Source organism: Pelodiscus sinensis, chromosome Z, assembly GCF_052426305.1.
Source record: "Pelodiscus sinensis isolate ZL-2025 chromosome Z, ASM5242630v1, whole genome shotgun sequence".
In the NCBI taxonomy this organism is placed as follows: domain Eukaryota; kingdom Metazoa; phylum Chordata; order Testudines; family Trionychidae; genus Pelodiscus; species Pelodiscus sinensis.
Genome location: NC_143085.1, coordinates 25,074,870 through 25,099,494, shown reverse-complemented (window position 1 = coordinate 25,099,494; position 24,625 = coordinate 25,074,870). Strand labels below are relative to the sequence as shown.

The window sequence follows — 24,625 nt, the reverse complement described above, 5'->3', positions numbered from 1 at the left end:
GGGTCCTCTACTCGCTATTTAGGCAGCTTCTGTTAAACTGGAAGTCCCACTAGACAGCAGCAGACAGACAGATGGGGCATCAGTACCTTTGATTTGAAAAATTCCTTTACCTCCCAAGTGTGCCTGCATTAGAAAAGCAGAGGGAGCTATAATCATATTGGAGATTTAACATATCTAGGAGAAGACCGATGACTGTCACAAGCCAGTGTTACTGTACTTTCTTCCTTTAAAAGGGGGCAGGGAACCTAAGGCCCAGGGTCCAGAGTCAGCCCCCGGCTTGCCTGTATCCAGCCCATGAGGCTCAGGGCTTTTCCCACTCTCAGCATTAGTGAGCTGGTGTTGGTGCTCCAGCCCTGCAATCCCATCCCACCCAGACCCCTCACCCCAACTTTGCTCTTGCACCCTACCTTCTGGGAAGACTCTTCACCCCCAACCTGCTCCTGCACTCACATTCCTGTGCAGACCCTGCATCCCAAAAAACAGGACTATGTAACACTTTAAAGACTAACAAGATGGTTTATTAGGTGATGAGCTTTCGTGGGCCAAACCCACTTCCTCAGATCAAAGTGGGTCTGGCCCACAAAAGCTCATCACCTAATAAACCATCTTGTTAGTCTTTAAAGTGCTACATAAGTACTGTATTTTGTTTGAGCTAGACTAGACTAACATGACTACATCTCTATTACTATTCTACCTGCATCCCAAGACTTCCTGGCAGGCAGCCACACTCTGAGCCCCTCATTTTTGGCCACACCCCAGAGTCTTTGGGGGACCCACAAAATCTACTAGGCCAAGCCCCCCTTGGTTCTCATGTATGTACTCAGAAGTCTTTCTGCTTCTCAGTCTGGAGCCATATCAGTGAAGTATTTGCTTGTTTGTTTTTGTTTGTTTGTTTGTTTGTTTGTTTGTCACCTTTGTGCAGCCCACAACTGATTTTTCTTTTGGTGCGTTGGCTGCTGGGTTACCTAAAGATGTCTCACGTTGAGCACCCAGGAAAATCACATAATCACAGAAATATAGGGGCCTCAATAGATGACCTAATCCAGTCCTCTGCATTGAGGCAGGACTAGATATTATCTAAACCATCCCTGACAGATGTTGCCTAATGTGTGTGTGTGTGTGGGGGGGGGGGGGGTTATCTCCAATAATGGAGATTCCACAACCTCCCAAGGTTATCTGTTCTAGTGTTAAACCACCTTTAGAGTCAGAAATTTTTTCCTAGTGTCCAACCTAAACCTCCCGTACTGCAATTTAGGCCCATTGCTTCTTGTCCTTGATATTTAAGAAGAACAATCTAACCCCCTCCTCTTTGATAACAACCTTTTACATACTTGAAGTCATTGTGTCCTCATTCAGTCTTCTCTACAATAAACAAAACCAACTTTTTTCAGTTTTTTCTTCAGATGTCACGTTCACTAGATCTTTTATAATTTGTTTTACTCTCTTGTGAACTTCCTCCAATTTGTCACCATCTGTCATGAAGTGTGATGCCCAGAACTGGATGCAATATTCCGAGTCCTTATCGTGAGGAGAAAAAAGGGAAAAATCACTCTTTGTTTCTTGTTTACTTATAACACTACATCCCAGAATGTTTGTTTGTTTGTTTGTTTGTTTGTTTGTTTGCCACAGTGTTACACTATGGACTCATGTTTAGTTTGTGATCCACTATAACCCCCAGGTCCTTTTCTGTACTCCTTCCTAGGCAGCCATTTCCCATTCTGTCTGTGTGAAACTGATTGTTCCTTCCTAAGTGGAATACTTTGCATTTGTCCTTATTAAACTTCATCCTGTTTACCTCAGACCATTTCTCCAGGTTGTCAAGATCATTTTAAATTCTGATCCTATCCTCCAAAGTGTTTGTAATCCATCTTAGCTTGGTATCCTCTACAAACTTTACAAGTGTACTCTCTATGCAATTATCCAAATCCATTTAAAAAATATTGAATAGAACAAGACTCAGGACAAATCCCTGCAGGACCTTATTCAATATGCCCTTCCAGCTCAATTGTGTACCATTGATAATTACTTTCTGAACATGCCTTTATAAACAGTTGTGCACCCATTGTATAGTAGGCTCATCTAGGCCAGTGGTTTTCAAATTAGCGGGTTGTAACTGGAATGTCAGGCACTGGGTCTCCTTACTGTAGGGTGATCAGGTGACCAATGAGGCTGCTAAGACAGGTTACCTACCTGTCCTGGCACCATAGACTGTGCTGTGCCCCAGAAGCAGCCGGCAGCAGGCCCAGCTCGTAAGTGGGAAGGGAGAGCACACAGGGCTCTGTGCACTGTCCCTGCTCTGAGCACTAACTTCGCACTCCCATTGGTTAGGAACCTGCTGCTGGCTGCTTCGGGGCTGCAGCATGGTCTGCAGTTCCAGGAGAGGCAGGAAGCTGTCTTTAGCACCCCTGCTGCACTGCTGACTGGGAGCTGCTCAAGATAAGCCATTCCTGCCCTTGCCCTAACTCTCCCAAAGCTAGAGCCCCCTTGTACTTCCCAAAGCCCTGCTCCTCAGCCCCACTCCAAAGCCCACGCTCTAGTCAAATTATGTTGGATCATGGGCATCAACAATTTTTTTCAACTGGGTCGTGAGAAAAAAAAATTTGAAAACCACCAATCTAGGCTATATTTCTCTATATTGCTTGCGAGAAATTCATATGAGACAGTATCAAAATCCTTGCTGAAGACAAGTTATGTGGCAGCTATTGCCACCTAAAATAAGTAGCCCACTTGTGGGCCTCACTATCTCAGACGTGAGCACAGACTTCGAGTGAATCCAGGACTCCATGGAAGTTGTTGAAGCATGTGATGTGTTATGCTGTACATTCAGCCAGTACCTTCCCCAAAAGAATGCTTTGAAATAGACACCTCAGACATTTGGGTCAGCAAGAGGGAACGTTTAACCTGCCTTTCAAATATACTATCCTGTCACTGAACACAATGTTTTATCTGCTTCTCCCAAACCACTAAACTAAGCAATTAAAAGTGAGCTGAAAAGTATAATTTTGCATATTTAATACAATCTCTTCTTGCTGCTTTTAGCAGGGTGAAGCAGGCATATAATTTAGCACTGATGTTTGGAATACGTCCCGTTTCTTTTTTTCTGATGACATTTTGAAAATGCAAAGTTTCTTGGAAGCAGGGCATTGGGAAGGCAGCTCCTCTGAAAATTCCTGATCAAGGTCTCCTTTTTAATGATTTCCCATGGAAGATGTTTAACTCTTAAGCACTTATTATTGCCCCAAAAAGAAAAAATACAGCTTTGCCAAGAGTAGCCATGGTGGGGTTCCAGTGCTGAATGCATATTAAATAGTAAACCCACCTCTCAAAGGAAGGAAAAGATGATGAATCACGGAGAGAGTTTATTTCCTGAGAATGTTATTTGCATTTTAGCAGTACATGATGACATAGTAGAAAATCCTGGTCCAGTTGAGCAAGGCACTGTGTGACTCAGTTTACAATCCACATAGACAATGGGTGCAACAAATGAGGGCCAGATTCATAAAGGTATTCAGGTACCAAACACCCAATGAAATCTGTAAGAGTTAGGTACCTACACACCTTTATGAATCTGGCCCTGAAAGAGGAAGGGCCAGAGTCATGCTTCTGTTCCAGCCACTTAGTGCATTGGGAGTGCCACAAAGTGGGTGACTTTGGCCAACTGAGAATTCTCACAGTATAATAGAGCTCTCAGCTGATGTGATGCAGTACATCCAATTCCAATGCTGACTCCTCTTCACTCACACTGGCACAGGGGACATTTGGTGCATGGGGCAGATTTCACCTGCACATTACCAATTCTCAGCAGGTACATGGTTCCATAGGACAGAACCCAACAGTATGATATAGCCAAGAAAAGCAGATAGTACAGGTTGTGCACCTCCCTTAACTGGGACTCTCTCATCCAGCAACATCCATGGTCCTGCATGACCACGGATGTTCCTGGATGAGAGAGCCCTGGAGCCAGAGGGTGAGTCTAGTAGCAGCGGGGCTGCAGCAGTCGAGGCAGCAACAGTGCAAGGCAGCAGAGCTGCCTGCCACCCAGCAGTGGGGCCGGGACCACAACAGCACGGGGGGAAGCCTGGCCACGACACGTCAGCCTAGGCAGCAATGGAACAATAGTATCCTGGGTGGTGGCAGCGGGGCTTCAGCTGCTTGGGAAGGGAAGTTGTGCAGGAGCTGCTACAGCCCAGCAGAAGCAGTGCAGCCGGGGCCACGTACCACCCAGCAGGAAGCAGAGCCGGGGCTGGGACTTGCCAGCAGGCAGCCTGGCCAGCCAAAGGAGCTGACAGTGAGAAAGGTACGTGGGCTGAAGGGTTGGTGTGGGGGACATCTCCTTGTCCAGCAAATTCCCACATCTGGGACAGGTCAGGTCTGGAGGATGCTGAACCAGGAAGGTCCAACCTGTAGAAGAAAACAATTGGTTTTCACATCTAGTGCTGTATGGTCTATTTGAATAGATAAAATTTGTAGCAATAATTGGCCAATTCTGCTCACATGTCTCAGTGTAATTGCAGAGTAGTGCTGGTGACATCAGTGGAGTAACTGTACTGAAAGGGGGGTAACTGAGAACATAGTTTGGCTCCCAGATAGATTGTGTTTGGCCTATTGGGGGATCGTGTTTGGCCCTAACGTTGTTTTAATGAAAGTGACAAAAAATATGCAAGGTGGAAAATGCAAATGGGGCACAACTGTTGGCTTTAGTGTTCCATCCTATGACCTTTTTTCCTGTTTTTTTTTCTGCTCTTTTTGGGGCATTTTTGGGGTATATCTAGACTACAGGGTTTTGTCGACAGAAGTTTTGTCGACAGATACTGTCGACAAAGCTTCTGTCAACAAAGAGTGTCTAGACAACATCCAGTTCTGTCGACAAAGCAAGATGCTTTGTTGACATAACAGTGTGGACGCAAAGGACAGTGTAGATGCAATAATGCCTTCTATCGACAGAACTCTGTCGATAAAAGGCGTTATTCCTCGTAGAATGAGGTTTACATACGTCGACAAAACTGCTGAGTTTTGTCAATGTTATGTCGACATAACTCAAAGGCAGTGTGGACGCAGGTATAGTTTTGTTGACAAAAGTCCGCTTTTGTCGACAAAACCCTGTAGTCTAGACACACCCTTGGAGGAATATAAGCATTATTTTCAGAAACCAATAGACAGGGCTGTTCTGTTTGCATGCTCTTTTGTTGCCTGATCATTTTTTAGGCTGATTTTGCCAGTCTTGGTGAGCTTTGTACTGTGTTACTCAACACAGTGTGCTCTCACTGAAATTATATAAAGTAAGGATCTATTCAACATGAGTAAGAATGAAGAAATCAGGTCATAAAAGTTGCCGAAGACCATTCATTGAACGTCTTATATCATTTAGCATGTGTGACCCTGCATTAAGATGTTACTGTCAAACCAGACAACTCTGGAGAGCAAAGGGATTACTAAATTAGATTTTCAGTAGTCCCCAAAATCCTTTGGTTCTTCAGGGATTTTCAGTAAAAAATATATTTGAGATACAGATGGATTTTTTCAGTCCAGGGTTCCTTAAATTTATCTTTGAGGATCACTATAGTAAATCAGAACTATTGATTTAACAGGTAGCAGTTCTTCAGATCACTCATTTAAGAATCAAAATTCCTGTGTTATTCAAAGCAATACCTCAGCACTTTGAAATCACTCATCAGGGACTGCCAGTTCATGCTTGTAGACAGGCGTTCAACAAAGCTTTCAGTTTGTTTATGGATCTTACGTCAGCTGAGTTCTCTACCCTGACAGACAAATGTGTTGCCTCTCTTGCCCTACTTACTTATTATCTGACTTATCCAGCCCACTGCTCTGTAACAGCCTCTTCAGCATTATGCCAGCCTCAAGTGCTGCTGCCTTTGGTTGAACCCTGGTCATGCATGCTGTTAAGCCAGTACACATTTGCTGTTTTTTCTACTGTTTGACCTTTCTAATGAAGCTGAATCTGCTACAGACTTCGCACTCCAATGGACTACTCCACCCCCAGCAACAGGGTTGTCTCCGAGTCAGGTTTACACAGCATGTTGTTTTCAACTCCTTGGTCTGCAATGGGATTTCTTCTGCCCATCAGAACTAAACAGCTGCTGATTGGAGCAATATTATTTCTATACACTAGATGGACTCCAGCTACAAGGGAATATTTCTCAAAGCAGGCAGGGGTTGGTTGATTAGTATATGGCTCCTAATGAATGGTCGCTGACATTCCTAACAAATATTTCAGACCCAAGAATCCTAGTTATTCCACATCACTTGCTAATTGAATTTACATCACCAGAGATCAAAAATCAACTTTTGAGCCATAAGGTATATGATGTATTGAATTGTATGGCAGAGTTTCGCCTGAATCTTTTTCTTCTCTTCGCTATCTATATGTTTTAATTATTCTTATATACAAACATATATGTTTCCTAGCTCCTAAAATTGTATTTCTCAGAGGCACATACCACCTCTGAAGCACAGTTCCTCCTGGCTGTCAGGGGATAATAATAAGGGTTTGTCTCCTCTATGCCAGGGATCGATACTGCAGTGATTGATCCACCTGCCATCGATTTATCATGTCTTAGACATGATAAATTTATCTCTGAGCACTCTCCCATAGATGTCAGTACTCCACCAAGATGAGAAGAGAAATTGGCATCAAAGACAGAGCAGACCTGCTGACCCTACTGCACATAAGATGCTGCGGTAAATATGTCAACTTCAGCTATGCTATTGGAGTAAATTATTAACCCCACCATTATCAAGGCGACTCAGCTACATTGGTCTGTAAGCAGTGGATAAGTCTCCACCCATTCCCTTCTTCTTCCCTCTCTTTCCTAAATATTGCCCATCTGCTCCTGAGAGAGAATAACTCAGGGTATGTCTACACTACCACCCTAGTTCAAACTAGAGTGGTAATGTAGTCAACTGGAGTTGCAAATGAAGCCCGGAATTTGAATTTCCCGGGCTTCATTTGCATGTTGCGGGGCACCGCCATTTTTAAATGTCCGCTAGTTCGGACTCCGTGCCCCACGGCTACACGCAGCACGAACTAGGTAGTTCGGACTAGGCTTCCTATTCCGAACTACCGTTACTCCTCGTGGAATGAGGAGTAACGGTAGTTCGGAATAGGAAGCCTAGTGGAAGCCTCATGGAATAGGAAGCCTCGTGGAATGAGGAGTAACAGTAGTTCGGAATAGGAAGCCTAGTCCGAACTACCTAGTTTGTGCCGCGTGTAGCCGCGGGGCATGGAGTCCGAACTAGCAGATATTTAAAAATGGCGGCGCCCGGCAACATGCAAATGAAGCCCGGGAAATTCAAATCCCAGGCTTCATTTGCAACTCTGGTTGACTACATTACCACCCTAGTCCGGTTGACTACATTACCACTACATACCCTGAGTGTTTACTCCTGTGCACCCAGAGCTAAGTTCCAGGTAGCCTGCATACTGTGGCAAAGGGACTTCCTACTGTCTTCTTTGAACTATAATCAGGACCTGAATTATTAATGTATTTGCAACTCCAAATGAATACATGGAGTGAACTGCGACGAGGAGGGCTCTCACTCCAATAAAATCAGGCTCATACTCTAACCCCAGAACATTTCTTTAAATGCTCCCCCTGCAACAAGCTTCATTTGCAATCACTCCGTGCTGTGCACATTAGAAAAGTTTTATAATTACTTGCTGTTCTGGCTGCTGAGCAATTCTAAATGCTACACGTTAAGGAACTGCTGTTTCAGTTAGTGAACAAACTCTGAACATTAAATGTGTTTCATAAAAAGGTTGGGTTTTTTTTCAGACATTATGCATCTCAGAAGGCATATTTTTTTCAAGTGGCCGCTTTCCCAGCTGTTGTTCATCTCTGTCTCTCCTGTATGAAAAAGAAAAAGGAAAAGGAGGATGGTGCAGTGTGGTATGAAGGTTTTATACTCATAAGTTTGAGATGGGTCGATTGCTCACACATGGAGTAGTTGTAAGTGAATTACACTGATCATCCTGAGCAAGTGCCAATAAAACCTTTATACTATACCACATGTATTCCAGGAGACTGTGCCACACATTTTACAGAAAAAATGTGCTGTTAAAAATGCTGGGCTCTGTATCCTATCACAACTGACACCAGGGAACTGAATGTGACTCCAAAAGAAAGGAAAATGATAGTCTGAGATTTTCAAAGCCCTTATTGAGAAGTGGTATTCAAATCTCAGAAGTGTTTTTGCAGCTCTCACACATAAGTGATGTATCTTAGAAAATCTCTACAAATTACCTAGAATATCTAGAATAAACAGAATAATATTGGATTCTAAGGTTCATTATCCAGATCAGTGGTCTCCATCTTTTTAAGCATAAGATCACTTTTTGAATTTAAGAATCCAGGATCTACCTCAGACACAAATACCCTTGCTCCACCTCTTTCTACTCCCCTTCTCTCATGCCCTGCTCTGCTCACTTTGTGGAAATAGGGTACAGGAGTGGGGGAGGGAGTCGTACACACATCAGTGCCTTCTCCTTCTGCCTCTTCCACCCTGCACATCAAGCAGAAGGCTCCCGGAGGGAAGCTCCATGGCAGAGGGCAGGAGCAGCAGTGGGGAAAGGTCAGCTGAGTGCCAGCCCTAGATAACATCCTGGCCAAACCAGTCAGTATCAGCTGTTAGGGGCTCCAGAATCTATTAGTAGATACAGATCTATTGTTTGGTGATCACTGATCTATCTGTTTCAGACTAGAAGTAAGTGCTGTAACTTCCATTGGAAACATGTTTCACTGGAAAGGATGGTGTGCTCTTGAGGAATTCAGCATCATTGTGCCTCAGTTTCCAACTTGTCACATTGGGATAATAGCACTTCCTGTGCGAGCATGAATACATGAAAGATTGTAAGCTGCTCAGCTACTACTGAGTGGAGACCATTAAGTACCTCAGATTCTAGATCATCCCCGTCCAGTGGTCTGGCTGGATCTTTTTTGTTGTAGTAGTTAATCTTCTAGGGTATGTCTACACTACCACCCTAGTTCGAACTAGGGTGGTAATGTAGTCAACCGGAGTTGCAAATGAAGCCCGGGATTTGAATTTCCCAGGCTTCATTTGCATCTTGCCAGGCACCGCCATTTTTAAATGTCCGCTAGAGCGGACTCCATGCCCGTGAGACGAGGAGTAACGGTAGTTTGAAATAGGAAGCCTAGTCCGAACTACCTAGTCCGTGCCGTGTGTAGCCGCGTGGCACTGAGTCCACACTAGTGGACATTTAAAAATGGCGGCGCCCGGCAAGATGCAAATGAAGCCCGGGAAATTCAAATCCCGGGCTTCATTTGCAACTCCGGTTGCCTACATTAACCACCCTAGTTCGAACTAGGGTGGTATTGTAGACATACCCCTATATATTTCTACTATATGTCTGTTCATGTGTTCATATGTCTGTGAGCCTGTATGAAACTGTAAGAGCTAGACCCATCAAATTTAGCATGTAGCTTTCTTTTATCATAACTTAAAGCATGGCCAGGGTTTGGTTGTGCCAGGACAATGGGATGTGCCTGGAAAGTGATTCCTTCTCATCAAATAGAAAAAGAGGGCTTTGATGGTAGGGACAGTTATACCCAAGAATGACCATGGGGGGCAGCAAGCACCCCAGCTGTTGGCAAGTTCAGCCTCTGCTACACTGGCCTAGCCCCGGGGAGCAGACTTGGCCAGCCAGCATTGCTCCCACTGCCCTTAGCCAGCCCTAGGGACCCACTTCTGAGCAGGCTGCATGGCCCCTGCTGCTCCAGGCCAATCCCCCAAGAGTAGACTCCAGCTGGGCTGTGAAGCCCCTGCCATCCAGACCGGCCCTAGGAAGCAGCCATCCTTCCATGAGCCTCCCACAGTCTCCCCTGAAACTCTCCTCCACCCCTCTCAATCCCCTGCCCTAACTCCTTCACTCCCATATTCTGCCCTGAGTGCCCACCCCTTGCTCTGACTCCTGTATCCCCACTCTCTGCCCTGGACTCCTCCTCGACCCCCAAAGTTAATTCCTGCACCCCCACATCTCTCTTCCCTGAGCTCCTGTATCTCCAAGCTCCTGTGCTGACTCCTGCACCCCCCTGCTCCCTGCCCTGAAGGACCCAAGCAACACTGTATAAATCTTCTAATACTGGATATTTTATAGACTAACAAAACATGTAGATGGTATCATGAGCTTTTGTGTGCAAAACCCACTTCTTCAGATGGACGGAGTGTTGGAAGAAGTGGACTGTGCCCACGAAAGCTCATGATACCATCCACATGTTTTGTTAGTCTTTAAAGTGCTACCAGACTATTTGTTCTTTTTTAAGTTTTTTTCTGTTACAGACTAACTCGGCTATCCCTCTGAAGCTTTATATTTTATCCAAATATAAATTATTCTAAGAAAGGATAGAAGGGAGAACAGCAAAATAGAGACAATGGATTTCAGGAAGGCGGATTTTGGTAAGATCAGAGAGCTGATAGGTAAGGACCCATGGGAATCGAGACTGAGGGGAAAAACAACTGAGGAGAGTTGGCAGTTTTTCAAAGGGACATTGTTAAGGGCCCAAAAGCAAGCTCTTCCGATGTGTTGGAAAGATAGAAAATATGGCAAAAGACAGCCTTGGCTTAACCACAAGATCTTGCATGATCTAAAAATAAAAAAGGAGTCATATAAAAAATGGAAAGTAGGACAAATTACAAAGGATGAATATAGGCAAACAGCATAGGAATACAGGGGCAAGATTAGAAAGGCAAAGGCACAGAATGAGCACAAACTAGCTACCGGAATAAAGGGAAACAAGAAGACTTTTTATAAATACATTAGAAGCAAGAGGAAGACAAAGGGCAGGGTAGGCCCACTGGTCAGTGAGGAGGGAGAAACAGTAAGGCTGTGTCCAGACTCAGGGTTTTTTTCGGGAAAAGTAGCCTTTTCCCGAAAAAACTTCCCCTGTATCCAGACTCAAGCCGCGTTCTTTCGAAATAATTTCGAAAGAACGTGGCTTTTCTTTCGATGGCGGTAAACCTCGTTTCACGAGGAAGAACGCCTTCTTTCAAAAGTTCCTCTTTCGAAAGAAGGCGTTCTTCAATGTAAATAGGGCTTCCTCGAAAGAGAGCATCCAGACTCGCTGGGTGCTCTCTTTCGAAAAAGCGGATTGCTCTTTCGAAAGATCCGCCTGCAGTCTAGACGCGATCTTTCGAAAGAGGCTCTTTCGAAAGATGCTTTCGAAAGAGCCTCTTTCGAAAGAAGCCTGCAGTCTAGACATAGCCTAACAGTAAACTTGGAAATGCCAGAGATGCTCAATGACTTCTTTGTTTCGGTCTTCAGGAAGTCTGAAGGAATGCCTAACATAGTGAATGCTAGTGGGAAGGAGGTAGTTTTAGAAGGTAAAATAAAAAAAGAACAAGTTAAAAATCACCTAGAAAAGTTAGATGTCTGCAAGTCACCGGGGCCTGATGAAATTCGTCCTAGAATACTCAAGGTGCTGATAGAGGAGGTATCTGAGCCTTTATCTATCATCTTTGGAAAATCATGGGAGACAGGAGAGATTCCAGAAAACTGGAAAAGGGCAAGTATAGTGCCCATCTATAAAAAGGGTAATAAGAACACCCCAGGAAACTACAGACCAGTTAGTTTAACTTCTGTGCCAGGGAAGATAATGGCGCAAGTAATTAAGGAAATCATCTGTAAACACTTGGAAAGTGGCAAGGTGATAGAGAACAGCCAGCATGGATTTGTAAAGAACAAATCATGTCAAACTAATCTGATAGCTTTCTTTAATAGGATAACAAGTCTTGTGGATAAGGGAGAAGCGGTGGATGTGGTATACCTAGACTTTAGTAAGGCGTTTGATATGGTCTTGCATGATAGTCTTATCAACAAACTAGGTAAATACAACTTAGATGGGGCTACTATAATGTGGGTGAATAACTGGCTGGATAACCGTACTCAGAGAGTAGTTATTAATGGTTCACAATCCTGCTGGAAAGGCATAACAAGTGGGGTTCCGCAGGGGTCTGTTTCAGGACCGGCTCTGTTTAATATCTTCATCAACAATTTAGATATTGGTATAGAAAGTACGCTTAATTGTGCAGATTATGCCATGCTGGGAGAGATTGCGACTAATCTGGAGGATAGGGTCATAATTCAAAATGACCTGAACAAATTGGAGAAATGTTCTGAGGTAAATAGGATGAAGTTTAATAAAGACAAATGCAAAGTGCTCCATTTAGGAAGGAACAATCAGTTTCATACATACAGAATGGGAAGCGACTGTCTGGGAAGGAGTATGGCAGAAAGGGATCTAGGGGTTATAGAGGACCACAAGTTGAATATGAGTCAGAGTGTGATGCTGTTGCAAAAAAAGCAAACATGATTCTGGGATGCATTAACAGGAGTGTTGTGAGCAAGACACGAGAAGTCATTCTTCCGCTCTATTCTGCGCTGGTTAGGCCTCAATTGGAGTATTGTGTTCAGTTCTGGGCACCACATTTCAAGAAAGATGTGGAGAAATTGGAGAGGGTCCAGAGAAGAGCAACGAGAATGATTAAAGGTCTAGGGAACATGACCTATGAGGGAAGGCTGAAGGAATTAGGTTTGTTTAGTTTAGAAAAAAGAAGATTGAGGGGGGACATGATAGCAGTTTTCAGATTGTCATAAGGAGGAGGGAAAAACTTGTTCGTCTTGGCCTCTGAGGATAGAACAAGAAGCAATGGGCTTAAACTGCAGCAGGGGAGGTTTAGGTTGGACATTAGGAAAAAGTTCCTAACTGTCAGGGTAGTCAAACACTGGAATAAATTGCCCATGGAGGTTGTGGAATCTCCATCTGTGGAGATATTTCAGAGTAGGTTAGATAAATGTCTATCAGGGATGGTCTAGACAGTATTTGGTCCAGCCAATATGGCAGGGGACTGGACTCGATGACCTCTCGAGGTCCCTTCTCATCCTCGTATTCTATGATTCTATGATTCTATATCTGCTCACACTCTATTTACAGAGGTCTTCAGCCTTTTTGATTGGGGCAGCTCTCCTGTCATATATTGTGACTCAGAGCAGTTCTGCAGTTGTGCTAGAATTTTCTCTATATTTAACACACCTGAAAACTCTGAGATTGCCAATCATATGCAAAGCTTTGACAGTTTCTCAGCATCAGGCCTAGAAATGTTGAGAATAATATCTTTCCAAGTACCATTAATCTAAGGCATAATGGCGTCTTTAGCAGCTAAATGAACTCACTAGCTCAGATGATCCAGGTGTCTTTGCATATAATCATGCCTTCAGATAAATTACAAGTTCAATCCAATATGTATTCCTTTTGTGCATAAACTAGAGTTATCACAGTTGCCTTATACTTATAAGCAATACGATTTATTTAGTAAGGATTCTCAAGTGGGAATGAACTGATCTTGAGTTATGAATTGCTATGCCTATACATCTATCATCTATCACATTACCCCACATAATCACTCTATAAATTCATGAAAGAAAGTCTGCCACTGTCCCACACATGTCTAGGTTTCTCTTTTTCAAGAGAGGGAGACTTTGTAGTAAGTAAAGGCAATTAAAACATTATCTAGTATTAAGATTTTTCTGACTAAGCCCTTTCAAAGAAAAATCCACCATGGAAACAATCATTGTGCTGGGAAAAGTTTTACTTCTAAAATAATCACTGAGCTAATGTGACAAAATGCAACTTCAAGAATGAAAAATGGTACAGGCAGTCCCCGGGTTACGTACAAGATAGGGACTGTAGGTTTGTTCTTAAGTTGAATTTGTATGTAAGTCGGAACTGGTACATATTGTAGGGGAAACTCTAGCCAAACATTTTTTTTAGTTTTGGATAGCATAGGGAAAGGTTAACTCCCCTCTAATGTTTGTTTTGCTGTCTGTTCCCCTGTTCAGAAGATTTCACATCTATTTCTGTCCCTGTGACAAACTCAGGACTAAAGGAGTAACTCATCAAATACCAAACAGCTCTGCACCATGCTTTGAGCTAATAGCTTTATTTCCACACACCACCCAGGGTTCTAGGAGGAGGGTCCTTTTTTTGCTAACACAATGAGGCCAGCACTTTGTTTGTTTTGGTGGAGTCTTTGTTTGCCCAAGGAGCCCAGCATGTATAGGGGGAGGAGGGGCGGAGAGGCTGCTTTTGTCTGCTGTTCGGCAGCCTGTTGCTCAGGGGAGGGGGCAGCCTGTTGCTGGCAGGGGGGGAGGGGGGAGGCGTGCAGGATGCGAGGCCGCGGGGGGGGGGGGGCAGCGGGCGTGGGGAGGCACTTTTCCTCTGCCCGGCAGCTCTGCCGGATCCCTGTCCCTGTGGCCAGCTGCTGCAGGCAGAGGCCAGTTGGAGCCGGCCGAAGAGGAGGAGGAGGTGGATTCTAGGACCCAGGTGAGCGAGCCCCGGGGACGCTGCTGCGCTCCTGGAGCCCGGCATGTATAGAGGGGAGGAAGGGCGGAGAGGCTGCTTTTGTCTATTCGGCAGCCTGTTGCTCAGGGGAGGGGGCAGCCTGTTGCTGGCAGGGGCGTGGGGAGGCACTTTTCCTCTGCCCGGCAGCTCTGCGGGACCCCAGTCGGAGCCGGCCCGAGGAGGAGGAGGATCCTAGGACCCAGGTGAGCGAGCCCCGGGAATGCTGCTGCGCATGTGCGGGAGTTGCCTCACCCCGTTCGTATCTAGGGATCCGACGTAAGTCGGATCCACGTAAGTCGGGGACTGCCTGTAGTTACTTGCTAAAGGGTTTAGAATGGTGATGGGCAACCTAACCTAGTGAGTGGGCCAATGTGTGTCCCTCTTTCATCTCAGTGGGCCACAAGGCTGTTGTAATCAAGGTTGTCTCCTGGGCTAGGGTAGTTTTGCTAACTGCACTTGAATACATAGAATTTGTAGCATAGCTGTACTTTGTTTGGATGCAGGAGTGCACGGCTGCCTCAGTCAGTGTTGGGTGCAGTCAGTGCACACCTCACTTCACGTGCTCCTGCTTTACATGTGTATCACTTTAGACATATCAGTAGGAAAAAAAACTACACGGATGGAAACCAGCAGAATCTGGCAACCCTACATGTGGCCACCCATAGAACCCCAATGGGCAGAATGCAGCCCCTGGGCTGCAGGTTGCCCACCACTAGTTTAGAGAGAAAGATCACAGTTAGGGAAGTCTAAAAGCTGGACACCTAGGGTACGTCTGCACTACAGCGCTAATTCAAACTAACTAAGCTAATTCGAATTAGCGCAGCTAGACTTAAAAACTAGTTTGAATTAGCGTTTTGCTAATTCGAACTAGCATGTCCACATTAAGTGAACCCTGAAGCGGGGTTAAGGATGGCCGGAAGCAGTGCCAGCAGGGCATCAGATGAGGACTTAGAGCGTGGAGATGGTGTCTCAGTCTAACTGAGGGCTGTGCTTAAAGGGACCCGACCCCCACCCCGGACAGACAGTTCTCAGGGTTCTCTGCTTGCAAAGCAGTCCTGGCTTGGAGTGCCCTGAGTGCCCACACTGGGCACATCACAGCACTCGGCCATCAGCCCGGCTGCACTTGCCGCAGGCTGCCATCCGGGGGGAGGGGATAATCGGGAGGCTGCAGGAGAACTTCCACCCCCAGAAGCCCACAGAGCCAGCCCAGTCCTCCCCATCGGGGGCGCGTACCCCATTCCTTCCTCACCTCCTTCCACTTACCCTTCCCTAGCCCCCCTTCCTGATGTACAAAATAAAGAAAACATGTGGTCAAAAATAGAATCTCTCTTTATTGAACAATACTGGGGGAGACTAGGAAAAAGAGGTGGGAGAGGGGAAGAGAGAGGCTGGGAGAGGGGAGAGCAACTAAAATGATCAGGGGTTTGGAACAGGTCCCATATGAAGAGAGGCTAAAGAGACTGGGACTTTTCAGCTTAGAGAAGAGGAGACGGAGGGGAGATATGATAGAGGTCTATAAAAGCAAGAGTGGTGTGGAGAGGGTGCATAAAGAAAAGTTCTTCATTAGTTCCCATAATAGAAGGACTAGAGGACACCAAAGGAAAGGAATGGGTAGCAGGCTTCAAACTAGTAACAGAAAGTTGTTCTTCACAAAGCAAAGAGTCAACCTGTGGAACTCCTTGCTGCAGGAGGCTGTGAAGGCTAGAACTAGAACAGAGTTTAAAGAGAAGTGAGATCAAGTCATGGAGGTTGGGTCCATGGAATGGTATTAGCCAGGGGGTAGAAATGTTGTCCCTGCCCAAAGTTTGTGGAAGGCTGGAGATGGATGGCACGAGACAAATGGCTTGGTCACTATCTTTGGTCCATCCCCTCCAGCGTACCTAGGGTTGGCTGCTGTCAGCAGACAGGCTACTGGACTAGATGAACCTTTGGTCTGACCCAATACGGCCATTCTAAGCTCAGGGGTCAGGGTCGGGGGTCTCAGTGGACCACCTTGATTTTCATGCAAACCTGCTCCTGGGTGGCCAGGCTGGCTGCTCTCCTGCCCTAGAGGGCCACTTTCCTGTGCCTAGTGTGGAGTTCGTGGACAAGGTCCACGATGTCTGCACTAGACCAGGCGGGTGCCCGCCTCTTGCCATCCTGGCCAGGCTCCCGAGAGCCACCAGCCTGGTCCCGGGAAGAGGCGGAGGGCTGGGGGGCATCGGGTGGCTGACTCATGGCGTGTCAGGTGCAGGGTCTACTAGCTGGGTGCTGGCAGGCTTGCACCTGGCACGGGCACTGTAGCCAGCCCTTGCCCCTTTAAGGGCTCCGGGGCCGGGAGGGGGGCATACGAGTTTCCCTGGTGTTGGCCAGAGTGACCACCAGGGAAAGCTGGGGAGGGCTAGCCTCCCACTAGTTCGAATTAAGGGGCTACACAGCCCTTAATTCAAACTAGTAAATTCGAACTAGGCTTAGTCCTCGTAAAATGAAGTTTACCTAGTTCGAACTAAGTGCTCCGCTAGTTCGAATTAAGTTCGAACTAGTGGAGCGCTAGTGTAGCACCTATCAAAGTTAATTCGAACTAACGTCTGTTAGTTCGAATTAACTTTGTAGTGTAGACATACCCCTACTCAGTCCATCTTGAGCTGTTGCTGAGCCTCAGCAGTAAACCTTTTCCTGTGGTCCACCAAAATGGTAGGGAAGACTGAAGCTGCTCTATTGAAGTCATACAAAAATCTGATGAGAACCAGATTGAATCGCTCTTGGCAGGTAGGTACTTGTTCTTGTTAGCAGGAACAGGGGTTATTTGAAGTAACATTCTGTGAAACATCGCCGGAAGCAATTGAAAAAAATAATTTCATCTCTCTGCAATGACCTACCCACAATTGATCCCTTAACTCCTTAGTAATTTAGCAGATTCATTTATTTAATTCTTTTACTTTTCCCGATATATTTAAATAATTTTAGAGGGTTTTTTTTATATCTTTGACTATTTGCTCTTTAGATTTCCACATTACATTTCACATGCCATAGCTTACTCTCCTTTCTATTGGCTTCACTTGGGCTTTATTTCCATTTTCTGAAGGGTACCTCTGAGGCTTAAATAACCTCTTGAACCTTTCTGTTTAACCATATCAGGTCTGTTTTTGTCTTACATTGATTCCCGGCTGCATTTAAAGTCTTTAAATTGTTTTCATTGTGAACAATTCATGTGGTTATAATGATAAACTCTGAGATCAATACCATTGAGCTTGGCTTGGTTCTCACCTGCACCAGTTTTAGACTTGTGTATCTTCATCAGCTTCACTGGAAATATTCTTGGTTCTCTTAGCATACTTAAAAACAGAATCAGATTCACTGACAGTGTTGAATCAAATTTGCAAAATTATAAAAACATGCACTTGAGTGAATATCTTTGATTTTACAGGGTGAACCTCTCTAGTCCAGTACTCTGTGCTCTGGCAACATCCATGGCCTGGCATGATTTTAGTTAGATGGATCTCTACCAAGTTCCCCTTTGGTCCCACAGGGTTTGTTTATAGCCACCAGTCCTGGCTCTGTGTTCTGTGCTGTTATTTAGCTCTAATTTACCCCTAAATGTCTTCTAAAAGCCCAGTAAGCAGTGGAACTGTTAATGCTGCTAGACAGTATTGACCTTCTGTGGTTCAGCAACAGTCAGGACACAAGGGTGCCAGACTAGAGGGCTACGTCTACACTGGCCCCTTTTCTGGAAGGGGCATGTAAATTTCACCAGTCGTCGTAGGGAAATCCGCGGGGGATTTAAATATCCCCCGCGGCATTTAAATAAAAATGTCCGCCGCTTTTTTCCGGCTTTTAAAAAAGCCGGAAAAGAGCGTCTAGACTGGCCCCGATCCTCCGGAAAAAGTGTCTTTTTCCGGAGGGTCTTATTCCTACTTTTTTAAAAGCCGGAAAAAAGCGGCGGACATTTTTATTTAAATGCCGTGGGGGATATTTAAATCCCCCGCGGATTTCCCTACGACGACTGGTGAAATTTACATGCCCCTTCCGGAAAAGGGGCCAGTGTAGACGTAGCCGAGAGGTTCAACCTATATCATATACCTCAACCTGGAGGAAGATAAAGTACAGAACCCTATACCTCTTGCTTCTTAACCTTGGTGGGAAATACTTTGAGAATACTTCATGTTTGTATTGCAAAGTTTATTTTGTGTTTGCATATAAATAACTACAAATTCCGACAGGTAATGTGATTCACTTGCCATCCTCAGTCACTATTAATGTTTCTTCTTTTTCTCTCTTTTCATCTTTTCAGAAGTAACAGTTTATTCAGTGAAGTTGTGCAGATGAACTTTGAAATAGCCAGTTTCAGCAGTCTTTCCGGAACTCAGCCAATCACATGGCAAGTGGAATACCCTCGGAAGGGGACAACAGACATAGCCCTCTCTGAAATCTTCATCTGCCAGAAGGACCTGGTAGGGATAGTTCCACTGGCAATGGTAAGAGATTCTCTGGAAAGCATGGTGATCTGTCCCATCTTTAAATGACTGTCGCTCTGGGAAGGTACTAAACAGCCTTTGAGACCGATTGGCAAAGGGTAGTCTCTGTCCAATAAATTATTGGGGAAGAAATCCTTTTTGGGATCAGGATGGCTCTACCACACCTTGATATAATACTGTTCTCTCTATGTGATGGAATCTTTGTTGATATCAGGTGCATATCTTTTTAATAGGCATAATAAATGCTTACTACAATTACATGTGCATGTACTTGTGAGTGCAAATCACAACTAACTGCCCACACACACACACAAAAAAAGATTCTGCCCCTTTTAAAAGATCTGGCCCTTGCTCTTTAAACCTGAAGTTCCCCTGTTTTAAACCATTCATTCCCAGCTCCTTCTAGGCTACCAGTTGGTAACAGAAGCAAATATACATGTGGTCACTTTTTAATTTCTTCATTAAGTGCTATAAAGTTTGATCATAGGAAGATTAGAACAGCCATACTGAGTCAGACCAAAGGTCCTGCTAGCCCAGTATCCTGTCCTCTGACAGTGGCCAATACCAGGTGACCCACAGCGAACAAGCAGAACAGGTAAGCATCATGTGATCCCTCCCCTTCACCCATTCCAAGCTTTTGGCAAACAGAGGCTAGGTGATTCTGATCATGTCTTGGAGGCTGCAAATCATGTTAATAAATAAGTGTTGAAAATGCTCAGCATTTACAGGATGAAAACCATATTAATTAGTTGGCTCTTCCCTAAGAGCACTTTGGTTTTAGGGAGAGAACAGAAAGAATCTTTAAAAGAAAGAAAAGGCCTTTGGTCCATTTGGGAAATCACTGTAAATGAGTCTATTCTGATCAGATTTTGCTTGAATATCCTACCTTTTCTAGGGAATTTTCTCCTCTAGTTTATTTTTTTTAAACCTACTCCCACTGAAGTCAATGTGTTCATGAACTGGAGCAGCTTGAATGATATTCATATAAAAACAAGATGTTTACCAACGTTACAGGACCAGCACAGATTTTAACACTGAAAGATACTTTCTGTTCATGGTTTTGTGGGTAAAATGCTGGCCCTCTTTTATTTACTATATTGTTATGTGATTTTGCCTTTAATTTCATAATATTGTCATGTGCTAGATAATTGGGGAAGAATTATAGTTTGTGATGAGTATGGCACTATTCAGCTTATACCCTCTGGCAGTAGAACTCCTATCAATGTCCTGTGGAGATTTGCTCATGTAGAGCTGAAGTTCACTGAAGTAAGTAGAGAGTTGTGTGCTACAGCACTGGTCTGTGAGAGAAATTTTACCTTTGATTACCTCTACAGCTAAATCTAGAATCATAGAATGCTAGAACTGGAAGGGATCTCGAGAGATCATCAAGTCCTCTCCTCATGGCAGGACTAAGCCCTGTCTAGATTAGGTGTCAGCAACCTACAGCACATGTGCCACTCATGGCATGCAAGCTGATTTTCAGTGGCACACAGGGCAGCCCCGCCCATTCTTCCCCATGCAACAGAGAGCCTGAACTGCCCTTTGAGCCTTATGGCGAGCAGGCAGCTGCAGCACCAGCCCCGGGGGTGGGAGGGCATGCAGAGAGGCTGCAGATTGGGCTATGTGCCGGCAGCCAGTGCTCTTCCTCTTCTCTGCCCACCCAAACCTGTTGCAGCTATGTGCCAGTGGAAGCAGCCGTGAGCTGGTGGAAGCAGGTGAGGTGCTGCTGGTAGTGGTGAGAATATGGGGGCTCAGCTGAGCAAGCTCCTCCAGCAGCTAGGGCTTGGGACACATGGGCTGCTCCTCCGGCAGCAGGGCTGGGACCAGGGTGGGTTGCTGCTCCTGGGATGCCAGAGCTGAGGCTTGGAACATATAGCTGCTCCTCCAGTAGCAGCCTGGCAAGTGAGCTGGGGCTGGGGGCAGCACGCATGTGCTTACTCAGCAGCAGTGTTGTGCTGTGGCAGCCTGATGGGGGCTGCATGCCAGGGATGCAGCAACCCAGCTGGGGCTAGGGCAGGCCAGGGCTACCATGCTGGCATGCTGGTTGGAGCAGCGGTTATGGCAGCAGGGAAGGGGCAATTACATTGCCAAACCAGCAGCAGGGCCAAAGGAACCAGCAGCAGGGAGGGGTGGCAGGCTGAGGGGGCCATTGACAGAGAACCATAGTTCCCACTAAGCTACATGACCCCGCAGCTGTTTACTGAGCTCCACTCAGGAGTTCAAAGCTCACTCACAGGCAGGGAGCTCAGCTGATCAGGGCCGAGGTGTTGTCTTGCTGAACAAGCAGCTAAAGGGAGCTGTTCCATGCTTAAAATGTAGCATAAGGAGATAAATAGAGACTAAGTGGTTAGGCAGGAGTAAGGGGAGTGACCGAGTGGTTAAGTGGGTAATTGGGAAGACTATTTCCCCTTAGCTCTTAGCAGAAGGAAAAATGTTTCCACCCAGAAATCTTTCTTAGTCCTGGCTGCAAACTGGTCCCTCTCCCTATCACTTCCTGTACCTTCTTTTGCCCTCTGCATGAATGGGCTGTTTGGCATTTTAATCCTCCCCAGTGCATTCTAATCCACTAAGTGGACAGTCAGGTGTATAGGAGGCAAGAAGGAGGAGAGCACAGGAGGCAGACAAACCTGGACCTGCCCTGGCCAGGAGAAATGTTTCCCCCCCTCAGCTGTGCTCACTGGAGCCACAACAGTAATGAAGAAGTGCTTGTCACCTGGCTCCAACCTGCTGTAGTAAGAGAGGGCTGAGGGAGTCTTCTCTCCCTAGGGCAGCCTGCATCCTGAACCCCATATCCCTAACTCCACTCCAGAGGAATTATTTTAATGAAGCATGGACATTTTCAATTTTTTTTCCACAAAACAAGAATTAATTGAATTAAAGGCCAAAGCAATGCCAATCTTAGAGTACTGCAATAAATATGTAAAGCCTTAAGGAGATACTTAAGAGAGTGTCTTTAGCTCAGATTCTGGCCTTAGATTCACTCGATGACTTCCAACAAAGTGACATGAGTCTATCTTCTGGCAGAATTTACCATTCCCCGTCTATATTTGTAAAGAATTCATTGCTTTCATTCATTGTATATTTCTTGCCTGATCTATTTTTATACGTCATCTACATAGTAGCCCAATGTCTGTGAGTCTGTAACGCTGTAGTGTTATAGTCTTGCCTCTGGGGAGCGCTCTTGCCTCCCGCCGTGGCGCTCAGCTAAGTACTGCGCCACTCAGCTGGGCCGTGACGGGGGAGCAAGCAGCAGCAAACGGCCATTTGGGGTCCGCGCTCCCCGTGCAGCACTGTGCTACATGGGGAACGCGGACCCCAAACAGCCTCTTGCTGCCGCTTTCTCCCCTGTCGCGGCCCAGCTGAGTGGCACAGAACTCAGCCAAGCACCACGGCGGGAGGGAAAGGGGGGTGGGGCAGTGATGTACATGGCACCGCCCCCTGGCCATGTACATCGTCCTGCCCCCTTCCCCTCCTGCTATGGCGCTTGGCTGAGTGCTGCACGCTCAGCGGGGCCGCCGTGGGGGAGCCCAAATGGCTGCTTGTGCCGCTTGTACCCCTGTGGTGGCCCGGCTGAGCAGCGCAGAACTCAACCAAGCACCATGGTAGTAGGGGAAGGGGGGGCGGGACGGTGACGTACATGGCCCTGCCTCCTGGCCGTGTACGTCACTGGGGTAGGGTGTAAAAAAAACCGGACACCCTTGATCGGGAGTGGGAGGGGGGAAGGACCAGCCGGGAGAGGAGCATGTCTGGCTAGGGGGGAAGCAGAACTGGGGGGTGGTCAGAGGCAGAATAGCTGGCCAGGGGAGAACGAGGGAGGGGCGGCTGGTGGGAAGCAAAGCTGGTGGGGGGTGGGAGTCGGGGGCAGCGAAGCTGGCCATGGGAAATCAGGAGGAGGAACTGTCTGGTGAGGGGCGGGGAGAGGGAATCAGCCAGCAGGGAGCCGGACTCACCCAGGCGCATTCAGATCCCAGGATGCTGCCCACCCCACTCAGGCATCCCCGACGGAGACAGAGGAGAGTGAAGAGAGAGTGAGAGGCAGGAGGGGGAAAAGAGAAAAAGAGAGTCGGAGCGGAGAGAGAGTGAGAGGCAGGAGGAGGAGGAGAAGAGAAAGGGAGAGTGAGAGGCAGGAGGGGGAGAAAAGACAGAAAGAGATGGAAAGAGAGGCAGAAGGCTGAGGAGAGCTGAGGGGGGAAGGGAAGCAGTAGGAGGAGGAGAGAGAGAGAGACGGAGCGAGAGACCGGAGGCTCAGGAGAGAAGACCGACGTGGAGGAGAGACCTGAAAATCCCGTCTATTGATGGGCTAATTGGCTAATATTAAAATAATCACTAATGCCTTTACTCTTGGAGGCAAGATACAGATGGACATTAACATGTCTTTGAGAGATTAAAAAGCATCCTTTTATGTTGGTTTCTCTAGTAGCCTCATATAGTGTAATATGGGGAGCATAAAGAATATGGGATGAAACTTTGGATAATTCAGTGGCTAGAGCCCTGCAGATCTGTGGATATCCATTTTATATCTACAAGTATATACATCCATAAATGGAAATGTGGATATCCACAGCTCATTTTTGCAGCTGTGAGTGAAGATGTTTATACAAGTTTTATATCTAAAAACCTGCAAATTTGCAGAGATCTCATTTATAAATGTGGGTATCTGCATCTGCAGATCTGGATGCAGATATCTGCAGCTCATTTTTGTGGATACAGATGCAGATACAAATTTTGTATTCATGCAGGGCTTTACCAATGGCAGTACCATTGAGCATTATGGGTTTTGCATGGGATTTAAAGGACAAAACTAAACTTTAAACTCTTCACTTTGCAAAGCTTCCTTATGTATGTCCATTTTTCTAGTGTACCTTGTGATAACACTTGGCAGCAGCCATAACATGTTGTGCTAATAGAATCGGACTGGATGAGATGCCAATGCAAAATTGGTTTTGCTGGCAGGGCATTAGTAGATAAAGGGAATTTTCACATGTTTTCTGTTAGCTAACATGACAGCTCCAGCCAGGGCACTTTCTTTATTTAAACATTAATCTCTAACTGAGCTGATTACCCGGCAATTCTCTTGTTCAGAGGTAGAGACAGAGTGTAGTGCTTTCTTTGCTGAAAAGTTGTACTTCACTGTTTCTCTCAGCTACAGACTGTTAAAGCAAGTGCCCATCTCTTACTCTGGTGTTTTATGGCAAGTGTTTTTCTTAAATAATTTGCAGGAAAAAAACTGTTTCAAGTAAATAGACCAGATTGCTTGAAACATAAATCGTGCCCAGGGAACAAAACTGCCTCTTTTGGAATTTTGTCAATGGAGGAAGGAACTTTTAAGGAGGAATTTTTGCAATTACAAAGACAGAGGCAGTGTGAGCCAGTGGCTAGGGCAGCAGATTGTGATTCAGGACATGTGGTTCCTGGTCCTGATTCTGACGCTGCTGTGTGGTCTGGGAAAGTCTGTCTCTGTGTTTCCTCTCCAATCCTTTTTCAGTGTTGTCTTATTTAGATTACAATGGCTGGGACTACTATGTGCTTCTACATCTTTTTCATGCACCAATGCATGTGCAAATGTTCACTACCATTGGAAAAAAAAACCCTTAGCTTTGGGTACTCTGGTAAATCAGCTGGGCACTATTTAAATCTGTCCTGAGTTGCTGCTCAAGTGCACAGTTACAGGGAAATGTGACTGCTGGGTACAGTAAAATAATATAAAATATATACATGGATTAGCAAAAAATGTTTAAAATGTTTATCTATCTGTAGATGTATATCTAGAAGGAAACTTAATATGAGGACAGCACTGTC

At 45.7% G+C, this 24,625-nt stretch overlaps 1 protein-coding gene across 2 annotated transcripts in view; it reads left to right on the top strand.

The window, feature by feature from the left end:
• The window catches only part of TMEM132C (transmembrane protein 132C), a 464,089-nt gene that overhangs the window by 299,009 nt on the left and 140,455 nt on the right, over window positions 1-24,625 (top strand). For both annotated transcript variants that reach the window (XM_075898467.2, XM_075898466.2), the window contains exon 4: window positions 18,643-18,826. In XM_075898467.2, coding sequence (XP_075754582.2) covers window positions 18,643-18,826 — 184 coding nt within the window. The remainder of the gene's footprint in view (window positions 1-18,642; window positions 18,827-24,625) is intronic.